Genomic DNA, 13144 nt, shown 5'->3' on the forward strand with positions numbered 1-13144 from the left:
TCAGAGATTTTTTTTTCCTCTTGAGCTAAATTATTTATCATAAAGATAAAAATACAAATTGTGGTATTTCAAACACCTACAACAATTCCAGGTACTCAGTAGTTTCTCAAAAAGTACCATCTAGATTAATGAAATTTTTAATGAAAAGTTGAAAGGAAACCCTGTGTGGAGCACTGTCCTACTAGTTAGTCCAAAGAAACAATGAGAAAACAAATACTAACTCCTTACCAACATATGAAAAGGTTCCTATACAGTCATATTTGTGAGGGGAGGATGACATTCATTTATTTTTATTTTTATTTTTATTTTTATTTTTAATGAAATACAAAGTCACTGGGTGTAGGGTAAATCCCAAAGACTAAAGTAAGTGACTGTCTTCAAACGTTCACATTATTATTGTCATGTAAAATATATCTGAAGCATAAAACAAAATAATCCTTGATAAAGAAAGTTAGCATGAGGCTAGGGAGATGGCTCAATGGTAAGAATATTTGCTGTGCAAGCCTGAGAACCTGAATTCAAATCCCCAGCATCCATGGACAACGCCAGGTGTGGCTGCACACACCTATAACACCAGCACTAAGGGGAAGAGGGGTCACTGGGGCTCGCTGGTTGCCAGCAAGAGAGATACCCAATATTGTCCTCTGGCCTCCACATGTACACAGGTACACTCATCCACCTGGCCACACAGCCCGTCTCTCATACACACCTGTGCATAGACCCCACACACATGGCTATCACACAAATATCAAGCATAGCAAGCATTTTATGTATAGTTTCTGAAATGGATACAAAGGCACACTTAAAAAACAGTATTCATTGTGGTGGTAATCTAATTGTACTGAAATATTATTTTGATTGTATGTTAATAAATAAAGTTGTCTGGGGGTCAGAGCTATTAGAGCCATAGCAAGAGTGTGGCGGTGGTGGCACACGCCTTTAATCCCATAAGATCTCTGTGTGTTCAGGGTCAGAGCTATTAGAGCCATAGCAAGAGTGTGGCGGTGGTGGCACACGCCTTTAATCCCATAAGATCTCTGTGTGTTCAGGGATACAGTCAGCATTGGAGACATATACCTTTAAGACCTAGGGGGCTGTACATTCAGACGGTGACGAGGCAGTCATGTGTTTGGGTTTACAACCAATGAGAAGGCAGAACAACATACTTTAAAAAAACTAACCGACAGGAAGTAGGTCTCTTTTCGCGAAGCTGGGACAGCAGAAGGAAGGGTGAGATTTAGCTCTGAGCTCTGACCTCTTGGCTTTCTCTTTTACATTGTTTCTGTGTTTCTTATTTAATAAGACGGTTGGTTACATCAACATCTGGCGCCCAACGTGACAAGAATCCATTAAAAACTGCTTGGCTTGGCGGCAGGTCCGCTTTCCCGCAAGGGCGGCAGGCGGCCCGCGGCGGCGGCGGCAGCGGCGGCGGCACGTGGCGGCCGGCGGCGATCGGCTTCTTAGTCCTTAGCCTGGGTCTAGTTCTGCTTGACCTCAGGCTGGACTATCGGTGAGCTGCTTGCTTAAATCCTGCTTGCTTAAAGCCGGTGCTACAAACAACTCAGAGTTGCCCTGCCGAACAGGGCCCTGCCTGTAAAGCCAACGCACGTGGTCGGAGCTTAAGGAAGCCAGACCCAAGCCTTGATTCGGCACAAGAGGGAACACGTGGCTGCATTTAAACTTTAGCCAGCTACGCTTTCTTGCTCTCTCTCTCTCTCTCTCTCTCTCTCTCTCTCTCTCTCTCTCTTTCTCTTTGGATTTACACCTGGGACACTAGGTGGCTGCTTTGAAAATCCCCTCGGATTTCTACTGTTCTACGCAGATTTGGTAAGTCATAACATATCAGATATTTTAAAGGAAACTATCTAAAAGAGAATTTTTTCCACATCAAAAAAAAAAATGGGTTTTATGTGTACATTGGAAGAAAATTGGTTTTTGTTCGAAATTTTAGGCAGTCTGGCAATGGAACAACTATATAATATTAGTATTGGTGGAATTATGCACCTTATCACTATAATAATCCACATTTTAATATTTAAAAAGATAGTCAATTTAAGTGCCAGGATAACAGCTTTAGAAGAACTTGCTAAACCTGTAAAAATTCAGACAGAAGAAATTAACAGTGAAGTTGTTTCAAGTCGGGATCATAAGGTTGCAGAAAGAAAGCCTGTTTTCACACAGTCACCCTTAATTTATCCTGTAACCGTACAGCAGATGCCTGATCAAATGGCTACACAAAATAATTGGGCTCCAATTGAAATGTTGGATTTAAAAAGGTTTAAGGAGGCAATAGTATCTTATGGCATGCATTCCCCATATGTAAAGCAAATGTTAAACTCTTGGTCAACATATAATAGGATAGTACCACAGGACTGGCGGGACCTGGCACAAGGTGTTCTGGAACCCAGCCAGAGACTTCAATTTCTGACTTGGTTTAAGGAGGAGGCTAAAAACATAGAAAAACAATGGAGGGATAAAGGAATACAAGTTTGCCAGGATCAGCTTATGGGCGAAGGCCAATATGCTTCAGCACAAACACAATGTTTATATGATGTCCAAACCCTAATTTTATGTCGAACGGCAGCCTTGAATGCATGGGACAAAGTTGAGGAACCAGGAAAAAAATCTGAGTCATTTACAAAGGTGAAGCAAGGCCCAAAAGAGTCTTTTACAGATTTTTTACAAAGACTGGCTTCAGCAGTAAAGAGAATGGTCTCGGATTCAGAAGCTAGTAAGGCAATAATTGAATCTTTGGCCTTTGAGAATGCGAATGCAGCATGCAAAAGAATAATCAGGCCATTAAGGGCAAGTTCTGCACCTATGGAAGATTGGATTAGAGAAACAATTAATGTTGAAGCTGATGAGCATGATGATACATGGGTAGGAGAAGTAATTTCAAAAGGTTTGAGGAGTGTTAGATGTTTTGGATGTGGAAAGCAAGGACATTTGAAAAGGGACTGTAGACAGGTCATTCCCAGAAACAATGTTTCTTCAAGGAACAATGGCAACAGAAGGCCCCTTCCTTCTGGAGTATGCAGAAGGTGTGGTAAGGGAAAACACTGGACCAACGAATGTAGATCAACAAAGGACAGACAGGGTAATCCTTTGCCTCAGTCTTCGGGAAACTCCCAGAGGGGCCTCAGGCAGGCCCCCAGTGCAAATCCAGTTCAAACCTTTCCTGCAGCCATAGAGGAAATGCCTGCTCTGGAGAGCGATTAAATAACCAAATGCCTATTGGAATAAATCATGCTGGTCAGGAAGATGAAACAGAGAGAATAGAAAATTCAGGAGAAAACATAAAGAAAATTTTTTGGCAAACTTCTATTAATGAACAAAGACCAAAATTAACAATAAAAATAAATGGTGTTTTGTTGTCTGGTCTGGTAGACACAGGTGCGGACGTTACCATAATTGCACCAGAATTTTGGCATCCAACTTGGCCTCTTCAGGAGGTAAACGTTCAACTGTTAGGAATTGGGACATTATCTCAGGTGAAACAGAGTGCAAGATGGCTCGAATGTATAGGTCCAGAAGGACAGAGAGGAAAATTAAAACCATATGTGGCTAACATAACTATGAACCTGTGGGGTCGAGACTTGTTGCAACAATGGAATACTCAGATTAACATCCCTCCAATCTCAGAAACAAATCATAAACTAGCACATGTTACTGAGAGAAATATTAGAAGATATTGTTCTAATGAGTGGTCACCAGCCATCCATATTATACAAGAACAGGGCACAATAACTGATGATCTTCCAAAGACACCAACAGCTCTACCTTTAAAATGGTTAACAGACAAGCCTGTATGGGTCCAGCAATGGCCTTTAACAACAGAGAAACTCCAGGCTTTAGAAGAGCTGGTAGAAGAACAGTTAAATGCTCAGCATATTGAAGAATCAACCAGCCCTTGGAATTCTCCTGTATTTGTTATTAAAAAGAAATCTGGTAAATGGAGAATGGTAACAGACCTTAGAGCAATTAACAAAGTAATTCAGCCAATGGGCTCTCTACAATCTGGGATGCCTTTGCCTACTCTGTTACCAAAAGGATGGCCTCTCATAGTTATTGATTTAAAAGACTGTTTCTTTTCAATACCCTTACAAGAAAAAGACAAAGAAAGATTTGCTTTTACAGTGCCTACTTATAATAATTCTCAACCGGTTAAAAGATTTCAATGGAGGGTCCTCCCACAGGGAATGTTGAATAGCCCAACTCTGTGCCAATATTTTGTGCAACAGCCATTGGAAGTGATACGTAAAAAATTTTCTAAATCTATAATTTATCATTATATGGACGATATTTTACTAGCTGACTCAAATGCAGATACTTTAGAAATAATGTTTGAAGAAGTAAAGAAAATTTTGCCTTGCTGGGGATTACAAATTGCTCCTGAAAAGATACAAAGAGGAGATTCTATTAATTATTTAGGATATAAAATAGAGCTACAAAAAATTAGACCCCAAAAGGTGCAAATTCGGAGAGATAGACTACAGACTCTTAATGACTTTCAAAGATTATTTGGAGACATTTCTCATCTACGAACTATTGTTGGGGTAAAAAATGATGAACTGACTAATTTGTTCAAAACCTTAGAAGGTGACAAGGACTTAAATAGTCCAAGAGAATTATCACCTGAAGCTGAGAAAGAATTAGCCTTGGTAGAAAAGAAAGTGCATGAAGGACACGTGAATCGTATTGATCCAAAGCTGGATTGCATTTTAGTTATCTTACCTTCTAGGCGTTCTCCTACTGGAATATTAATGCAGAGGGAAGATATTATATTGGAATGGATATTTTTACCAAATAAACCAAATAAAAAATTAAAAACTTATGTGGAAAAAATCTCTGACTTGATTTACAAAGGAAAATTGAGACTTCGTCAATTAGCAGGCATAGACTCAGCAGAAATTGTCGTACCATTAACTAAGGAGGACATTGAAAAATTATGGACAGAAAGTGAACCTTGGCAAAGAGCTTGCAGTAATTTTTTGGGAGAAATTAACAGCAAATATCCCAAAAGCAATAGAATTGATCTTATAAAGAGAGCTGAATGGATCTTGCCTCAAATTGTACGGCAAAAACCCATATCTGGAGTTCGTACATTTTATACAGATGCCAACAAAGAAGGAAAGGCTGGTTACAAATCAGAAAATTTAAGTAAAGTGGTTCAAAGTCCGTATAATTCAGTTCAAAAATCAGAATTGTATGCTATTCTGTTGGTATTAATGGATTTTTCAGAACCTCTCAACATAGTAACTGACTCTCAGTATGCTGAAAGAGTGGTGTTACATATTGAGACTGCAGAATTTATCCCTGATGCTTCAGAATTAACTTCACTATTTATTCAATTACAAGATACAATCAGGAAAAGGGATCATCCTTTATATATAACTCACATTCGATCCCATACTGGTCTGCCAGGCCCTCTGGCACAAGGCAATGATGAGATTGATAAATTATTGATAGGAAATGTGCTGGAAGCCTCAGAATTTCATAAAAAACATCACGTCAATAGTAAAGGTTTAAAAAAGGATTTTTCCATAACCTGGCAACAAGCCAAAGAAATAGTAAAGAAATGTCCTACTTGTTCCGTCTACAATCAAACGCCATTACCAGCAGGATGTAACCCAAAGGGTACTCAGAGAAATGAAATCTGGCAGATGGACGTGTTTCACTTTGCAGAATTTGGAAAATTGAAATATGTACACCACACTATCGATACTTATTCAGGATTTCAATGGGCAACTGCTTTGAGTTCTGAAAAGGCTGATTCTGCAATCACTCATTTGCTAGAAGTTATGGCCATCATGGGTATACCTGCACAAATCAAAACTGACAATGCTCCATCATATGTCTCTGTTAAAATGAAACAGTTTTTTGCTTATTACAATATAAAGCATATTACAGGCATACCACATAATCCTACAGGTCAAGCAGTTATAGAAAGATCAAACAGAACTCTAAAGGATATGCTAAATAAACAGAAATGGGTAACAAAAACCCCCAGAAATAGACTACATAATGCTCTTCTAACTTTGAATTTTCTGAATGCCAATGAGAAAGGAACAACAGCTGCAGAGAGACATTGGATAATAGAAAAAACTACAGAATTAAATCAGCCTATATACTTTAAGGATGTGCTGACCTCAGAATGGAAACCAGGGTATGTATTACATTGGGGACGTGGTTTTGCTTTTGTTTCCACAGGAGAAGATAAGCTGTGGGTACCATCAAAATTGATAAAGGTTCGATTTGAACAAGAGAGACCTCTTAATTGAGGAGGTGATAGTTCATCAACCAGCATGAACATCCAATTTAAACTAACTTGTATCAATAAAACATGCCTTTTCATTTAATCAGATAATAACTTGCGAAAAAGGAACATCCCCAAAATTAGTCTTGGGGAAAGGTTTTTGTTTTTGTCTTTTAGGAAAATGAAGGTTAAGGAATCTGAAGAACACTGGACAAATGAGACAACTGAAGAAAAGTGACAAATCATCTATCCCAAGAAACAGAATGAAACGGTGTATGGGTATATATTATCTAAAAAATTTTATGTCTTCCTAAATGTTTGTTTCTGCTTTTCTCTAAAGATTTAACACTATTGGTCTTCTAACAGTCCCAGTTCAATTAAAATTTAAAGCTGACTTTGGAGTTGGAGAATGGCTCTCTCCTTCTTTAAACTCAAGCATGTTGTTAAAAGGAAAATGCAAACTCCCTGTATCATGCCAGAATAAGAGCCATCTTCTGCTATGGTACAGAACAAAAGCAAAATTAATTAAGGGACTATTCTATTACTAATCTCAACTCTTTGATTCTATTCTGATTCTTTAAACTTTTCTCAAAGTATAAATTTTATATCAAAATTTACAAGATTAATATATATATACATTTTAAACTTGTTAAGATATGAATGGTCACATAGAGTACTAACTAATTCTAGAAAAAAGGCTAGCTGCATATATATGTTTTTGTGCTCGAGTCTCTTACCAGTTTTCTGCAGGAAATCACGGCCAGGCCTAACATCAACTGAAGTCTCCAGAAAGAAGATGGGGCCCCACAACAACAACAATTCCACGTGGACAATAATAATATCATTAAGCTGACAAACATCATCCATAGATCAGCTTTGAACTACAAGGTGCTCAGAGCAAATTTGAGATGACTAGCTGAGATGATCCAGTCTCAAAGACTACTTGAATAAGGACTTGAGATAAACCCTGAGCTTTGGCATTATATACAGACTGGATAATGAAGGATATAGTTACCTCTCCTAGAATTTGACAATTAACCTAAAATTTTTCTTTCAGGATAAAGAAAACTTCGCCCATACCCAGCAGGAAGCAATTTTAAGAATACGACGCCCACATTCCCAAAGAGGTGGTGTGGGGCGGGTGGTTTTTTGGTCTTTTTAATGGGTTTTGGGTCTGGGATAATTTTCAGTATTTAGGGGGGTTGGTTACAAGTTATTGTCAAGGGTTAGGAAAAAGGCTAAGCAAAGGAGATTAGATTTAAGGTTCTTGTTTAAAAAAAAAAAAAAAAGAAAAGAAAAAGACAATTACTAATTTTAAATACTTTACATTGGATTGGATTGTTTTATATTGTATACAAATTTGAAACTGATATTGTTAGAAAATGCTATATGTATATTTCTAATTGTATTTATTCCATCCATTTAACAATGTAATGCAAATTTCTGATCCTTGAATGTTATTATTATCAACTATTAGGATATAAAGAAATGAAAGCTAGTAGTTAGACATTATCATAGAACTTGTAGTCATATTAGATATGTTTTAAAAATTAAGCAGAGATGTTTTAGACAGGTCATCTTCAAACCCTTCAGAGATCTACAGAATATGGCATTTAAAATGTTTTAATAACTTAGAAAAATTTTCTTTTTTGAGACATGTCAGCTCCTGGCAGTACTAATCTACTTCAGGGAAAATATGGGCATTGAAGAAACTGCATATGGAGTCAACTTTCCTTGTGGCAAAAGTTAGCCACTGGACAACAAAGTATCCTCAAATCAACAGGACAAAATGGACAGACAGAACACGAAACAAGGGACTACTGATTCTTGCCAAAACAAGTGTGGTTATGGCTTTATCAAAAGGCATCTTCTGAGGCCAGGACAATACGGCCCCATCCCTGAAATGGCCTTCGCATCCGGAAAAGGTACGGTGCCCTTTTCTTCAAAGCAGCTTAACAGGCAGAGGGCCGATGGATTCTGTTGTACAATGGAACAGCAGCTGAAAGCTCATGCCTCTCAAAAGTAGACTGGCATTTAATAGAGGGATGTGGAGAAGAAGGGGATGCTGAGATGAAGCCATATATACACAGCCAAGAAGAATGGACAGTTGAATTTAAAAACTGTCAACAATTTCCAGAATTTAAAATCCTGAATCATGACAGAACACTAGTGGAATTCAGGTGTTTCTGGTACGTGGACTGCTCTCACCCAATGTGAGGTTGAACTGTTGACCTTGTGTACATCCTACTTCCAAATGAGTCTGTCAGATACACTGAGCCTATAGGCTGAAGATGATGCCCCAACACTGCGGAGAAACCTCAGGTGACTGCCCAGGCAGCTGGCTGTTTCTGTCAACTCACAAAATTTTTTGGAAGTTGCTTGGATGCACTTCCTGTTTTTATTTTTGTTAGCTAATATTATTCCCTTCTTGGGTCTCTGAGGGAGTTGAAGATTAGTTAGTTATGGTTGAAGATTAGTTAGTTATAGTTGAAAATTAATTAGGATAGAAAATGCATTAGATACATCTTGGATTTACCAAAATAGGATAGAAAATGGAATTATTTTCTCTGATTTGTCAAATACCTGTTTAGGTATTTATTACTTGTATATATTGTATATAGTTATTGTACTTTTGTATATAGTTTTTCTTTTGTTAGTTATAACCTTTTGCTTTTTTTCTTTTTATTAAAATAGAAAAGGGGAAATGTGGTGGTAATCTAATTGTACTGAAATATTATTTTGATTGTATGTTAATAAATAAAGTTGTCTGGGGGTCAGAGCTATTAGAGCCATAGCAAGAGTGTGGCGGTGGTGGCACACGCCTTTAATCCCATAAGATCTCTGTGTGTTCAGGGTCAGAGCTATTAGAGCCATAGCAAGAGTGTGGCGGTGGTGGCACACGCCTTTAATCCCATAAGATCTCTGTGTGTTCAGGGATACAGTCAGCATTGGAGACATATACCTTTAAGACCTAGGGGGCTGTACATTCAGACGGTGACGAGGCAGTCATGTGTTTGGGTTTACAACCAATGAGAAGGCAGAACAACATACTTTAAAAAAACTAACCGACAGGAAGTAGGTCTCTTTTCGCGAAGCTGGGACAGCAGAAGGAAGGGTGAGATTTAGCTCTGAGCTCTGACCTCTTGGCTTTCTCTTTTACATTGTTTCTGTGTTTCTTATTTAAAAAGACGGTTGGTTACATCAACAATTCATTAATTACATCTGTCTGCAATGTCTTTCCATTTTCTTTCAGGAGTTAAATCATGAACAAAATCAGGCTTTCTGTTGTGTCTAGGACGATACTAATGAGTTCTACTACTTGGATAACGATGTGTTGTGTGTTTCCGTTAGAAGAGCTATTATGCAGCAAATTAAAAAGACAATCTAAGTGCCCAACAAGCAATTAGTTTGGCTTCAGTGACCTGCAATTAAGGCACATATTACCAGGCGTCAAAAGCAAACAGGGTATGATTAGCTCACAGATGAACCATCAGCAGAACAGCTCTGTCCTGCACTGTCAAAAAATGAGCTCACAGTACTTGGTGGCTGGAGAACTTGTTTGGCCTCCAATATAATAAACCAATATAATAAACCAATATAATAAACCAGGTCCTACAGCTAAGAAATCAAATTTCTTTTTAGCTCACAAATATAGTATAGATCTACTATCTGCTTATATACACTGTCCCCCAAAGGAATCGATGTTCCTCACAGTGTTAGGCGGTGACAGAACACAAGCACACATCACAGCAGATCCGACTGATGGGGCAGCTGTCGTTATCTCTGTCACCCACAGCAATTTTATACTCTGAATAACTTCCAATTCTCTTTTTAGTAGAATTAGGTAGTCTCCCCAAATCTCAAAATAAAATTAAAAATAAAACAAAAATAATCACTTCAGACCAACAAGATGGCTCCACAGGTAAAGGTGTTAGCCATACCAGCCTGGTGGCCTGAGTCTGATTCTCCAAAATCATGTAAAGGCAGAAGGAGAGAAATGATACCCCAAAGATAATCTTTTTTTTTTTTTTTTTTTTTTTTTGGTTTTTCGAGACAGGGTTTCTCTGTGTAGCTTTGTGCCTTTCCTGGAATTCACTTGGTAGCCCAGGCTGGCCTCGAACTCACAGAGATCCGCCTGGCTCTGCCTCCCGAGTGCTGGGATTAAAGGCGTGTGCCACTTCTGCTAACTTGAAAGCAAGTCCTAAGAGAGGACGACCTGCAGCTACTGAAGTCAAGATTCCAAAACCAAGAGGCAGACCTAAGGTGGTAAAACAGCCTTGTGCTTCAGAGAGTGACATGGTTATTGATGAAGACAAAGGGAAAAAAAAGGGGCCAGAGGAAAAACAACCTAAAAAGCAGCTTAAAAAGGAAGAAGAAGGTCAAAAGGAAGAGGATAAGCCCAGAAAAGAACCAGATAAGAAAGAGGGGAAGAAAGAAGTGGACTCTAAACGGAAAAATTTAGCTAAACCAGGGGTTACATCAACCTCTGATTCCGAAGATGAAGATGATCAAGAAGGTGAAAAGGAGAGGAAGGGTGGAAGAAACTTGCAGAGTGCTCACAGGAGGAACATGCTGAAAGGCCAACATGAGAAAGAAGCCGCAGAACAGAAACACAAGCAAGAGGAACCAATGGAAACTGAGCAGCAGAATAAAGATGAAGGAAAGAAGCCAGAAGTTAAGAAAGTGGAGAAGAAGCGAGAAACATCAATGGATTCTCGACTTCAAAGGATACATGCTGAAATTAAAAATTCACTCAAAATTGATCATCTAGATGTGAACAGATGCATTGAGGCACTGGATGAACTTGCTTCACTTCAGGTAACAATGCAACAAGCTCAGAAACACACAGAGATGATCACAACCCTGAAGAAAATACGGCGGTTCAAAGTTAGTCAAGTTATCATGGAAAAGTCCACAATGTTATATAACAAGTTTAAGAATATGTTTTTGGTTGGTGAAGGGGATTCAGTCATCACCCAAGTGCTGAACAAATCTCTTGCTGAACAAAGACAGCATGAGGAAGCAAATAAAACCAAAGACCAAGGAAAAAAAGGGCCAAAAAAAAAAGCTAGAAAAAGAACAAACTGGTTCAAAGACCTTAAATGGAGGATCTGACACTCAAGACAGTAGTCATCCGAAACACAATGGTGACAGTAACGAAGCCAGCAAAGACAGCCATGAGGCCAGCAGTAAGAAAAAGTCTCCCGGAGAAGAGAGAGAGGCCGAACTATCTCTGAAGGAGTCACCACTTGATAACTAGGTTGGCGGACATGGGGTGTAAAGATGATGTGAAGTCTGTTGTGAGTGGCTTCATTTGAAATCCTTAGGCTGCTGAAAGGCTTAAATTTTTATAAGCATAGGTTTGATGTTTAAGTAGTTTGGGGAAAGAAAATCCCTTTATGTTTGTGTAAAAGTAAAACTTATTGCTCATTTTCCGTGTGCAGTATTAACAGCTCCATCATCCAGTTCAAATGTGAGGGAAACCTACTTAGAAAGGTTCACCCGCTTTATAGACATGACTGGTGTATTTCAGTTAGAGTGTGTGTGTCCATGTGTAATTGGTAGTAGGCCAGTTACATTTTAAAACTGCTCCTTGTGTAAATCGTCCCTCTTCTCCCAAGTACTGTGGGTTTTGTGCATAGTTTTTACAAATCTTGGATTTACCAGACTGTCTTTTCACATCTAAATAATAATAATAATAATAATAATAATAATAATAATAATAATAATAAATGTTTGAAAATTACAAATTGGGCCTGGAGAGCGGCTCAGAGATTAAGAGCACTGGCTGCTCATGCAGAGGACCTGGGTTTGTTTCCTAGCAGCCACATAGCAGCTAACAACTGTTGGAAACTCTAGTTCAAGGGGATCCGATGTCCTCTTTTGAACCCCGAGTACCATGCACACACGGTACATATATAGAAATGTAGACAAAACAACAATAACCATATAATAAAACTTTAAAGATTCTGTGGGGGAAAAAAAGGAGGCTTCAGAAAAATATATAACAGAGCTGGAGAGATGTATGGAGTGCTTGTTGCTCCTCCAGAGGACACAGGTTCAGTACCCAGAACCCAAACAGTAGTTCACAACTATCTATAACTATAGTTCCAGAGGATTAAAGGCCTTCTAAGGGCACCAGGCATGCCTGTGATGTATAGACATATATTCATACTTTCATGCACATAAAATAAATCTTAAAAAGAAGTTTTTAATTATCACTTATTATCCTTTTGCTAAGATCAAGATATAGAAGTTAATGAATGGCAGGATAGTAGAGATTAATTGTAGATCACTTGCCTAATATATGTGAAGTCCTGAGTTCAATCTCTAATACCATAAAATAAAAAAAATTTAAAGGCAAGGATCATACATATGGTAATTTAAAATTTTAATCTAAATTTCAAGATTAGAAGTTGAGCTGGGTATCGTAGCCCACATATATAATCTCAACACTCATGAGGCAAAGGCAGGTAGATAAAAGTAAGTTCAAGGCCAGCCAGGGGTACAAAGTAAAATCCTCAGACCCTGAGACTCTGTCTCAAAAAAAAAAAAAAAAAAAAGTTGAATCAGTAAGATGGTCATTGCTGTACTATACACAAAGCAATAATCAAAGTGAACTGGCTATTGGGAGAGTAAAGGTTATCAACAGGCTTTTGTTCAGTTTTGCTTTTTTTTTTTTTTTTTTTTTTTTTTAATGCCGAATGCTGTTTACTGAAGGAGGGAAGAGGTCTTAAATACAGGCTTACAGCACAATTGGAGAACCCCAGAGGGCAGAAGTTCTCTATGGATGTTTTACAATCTTGCATCTAAGCTGTTAACACCCATTATGCAAGATACACAGACAAGGAACTTCCCTTAAGCATTCAGGAGGGTGGAACCCAGCAG

General features: G+C 38.4%; 2 protein-coding genes across 3 annotated transcripts in view; one reads left to right on the plus strand and one right to left on the minus strand.

Moving 5' to 3' along the window:
- Parn (poly(A)-specific ribonuclease) overlaps positions 1-13144 on the minus strand; it is a 171667-nt gene that overhangs the window by 105423 nt on the left and 53100 nt on the right. The window lies entirely within an intron of this gene.
- On the plus strand, positions 471-11930 carry LOC114707345 (PC4 and SFRS1-interacting protein-like). Its single transcript, XM_037200650.1, is given in 3 exon segments — positions 471-481; positions 10399-11314; positions 11316-11930. Coding segments are annotated over 3 exon segments (1128 nt in total). The 3' UTR covers positions 11517-11930.

Source organism: Peromyscus leucopus, chromosome 8b (assembly GCF_004664715.2).
Source record: "Peromyscus leucopus breed LL Stock chromosome 8b, UCI_PerLeu_2.1, whole genome shotgun sequence".
Taxonomy (NCBI): domain Eukaryota; kingdom Metazoa; phylum Chordata; class Mammalia; order Rodentia; family Cricetidae; genus Peromyscus; species Peromyscus leucopus.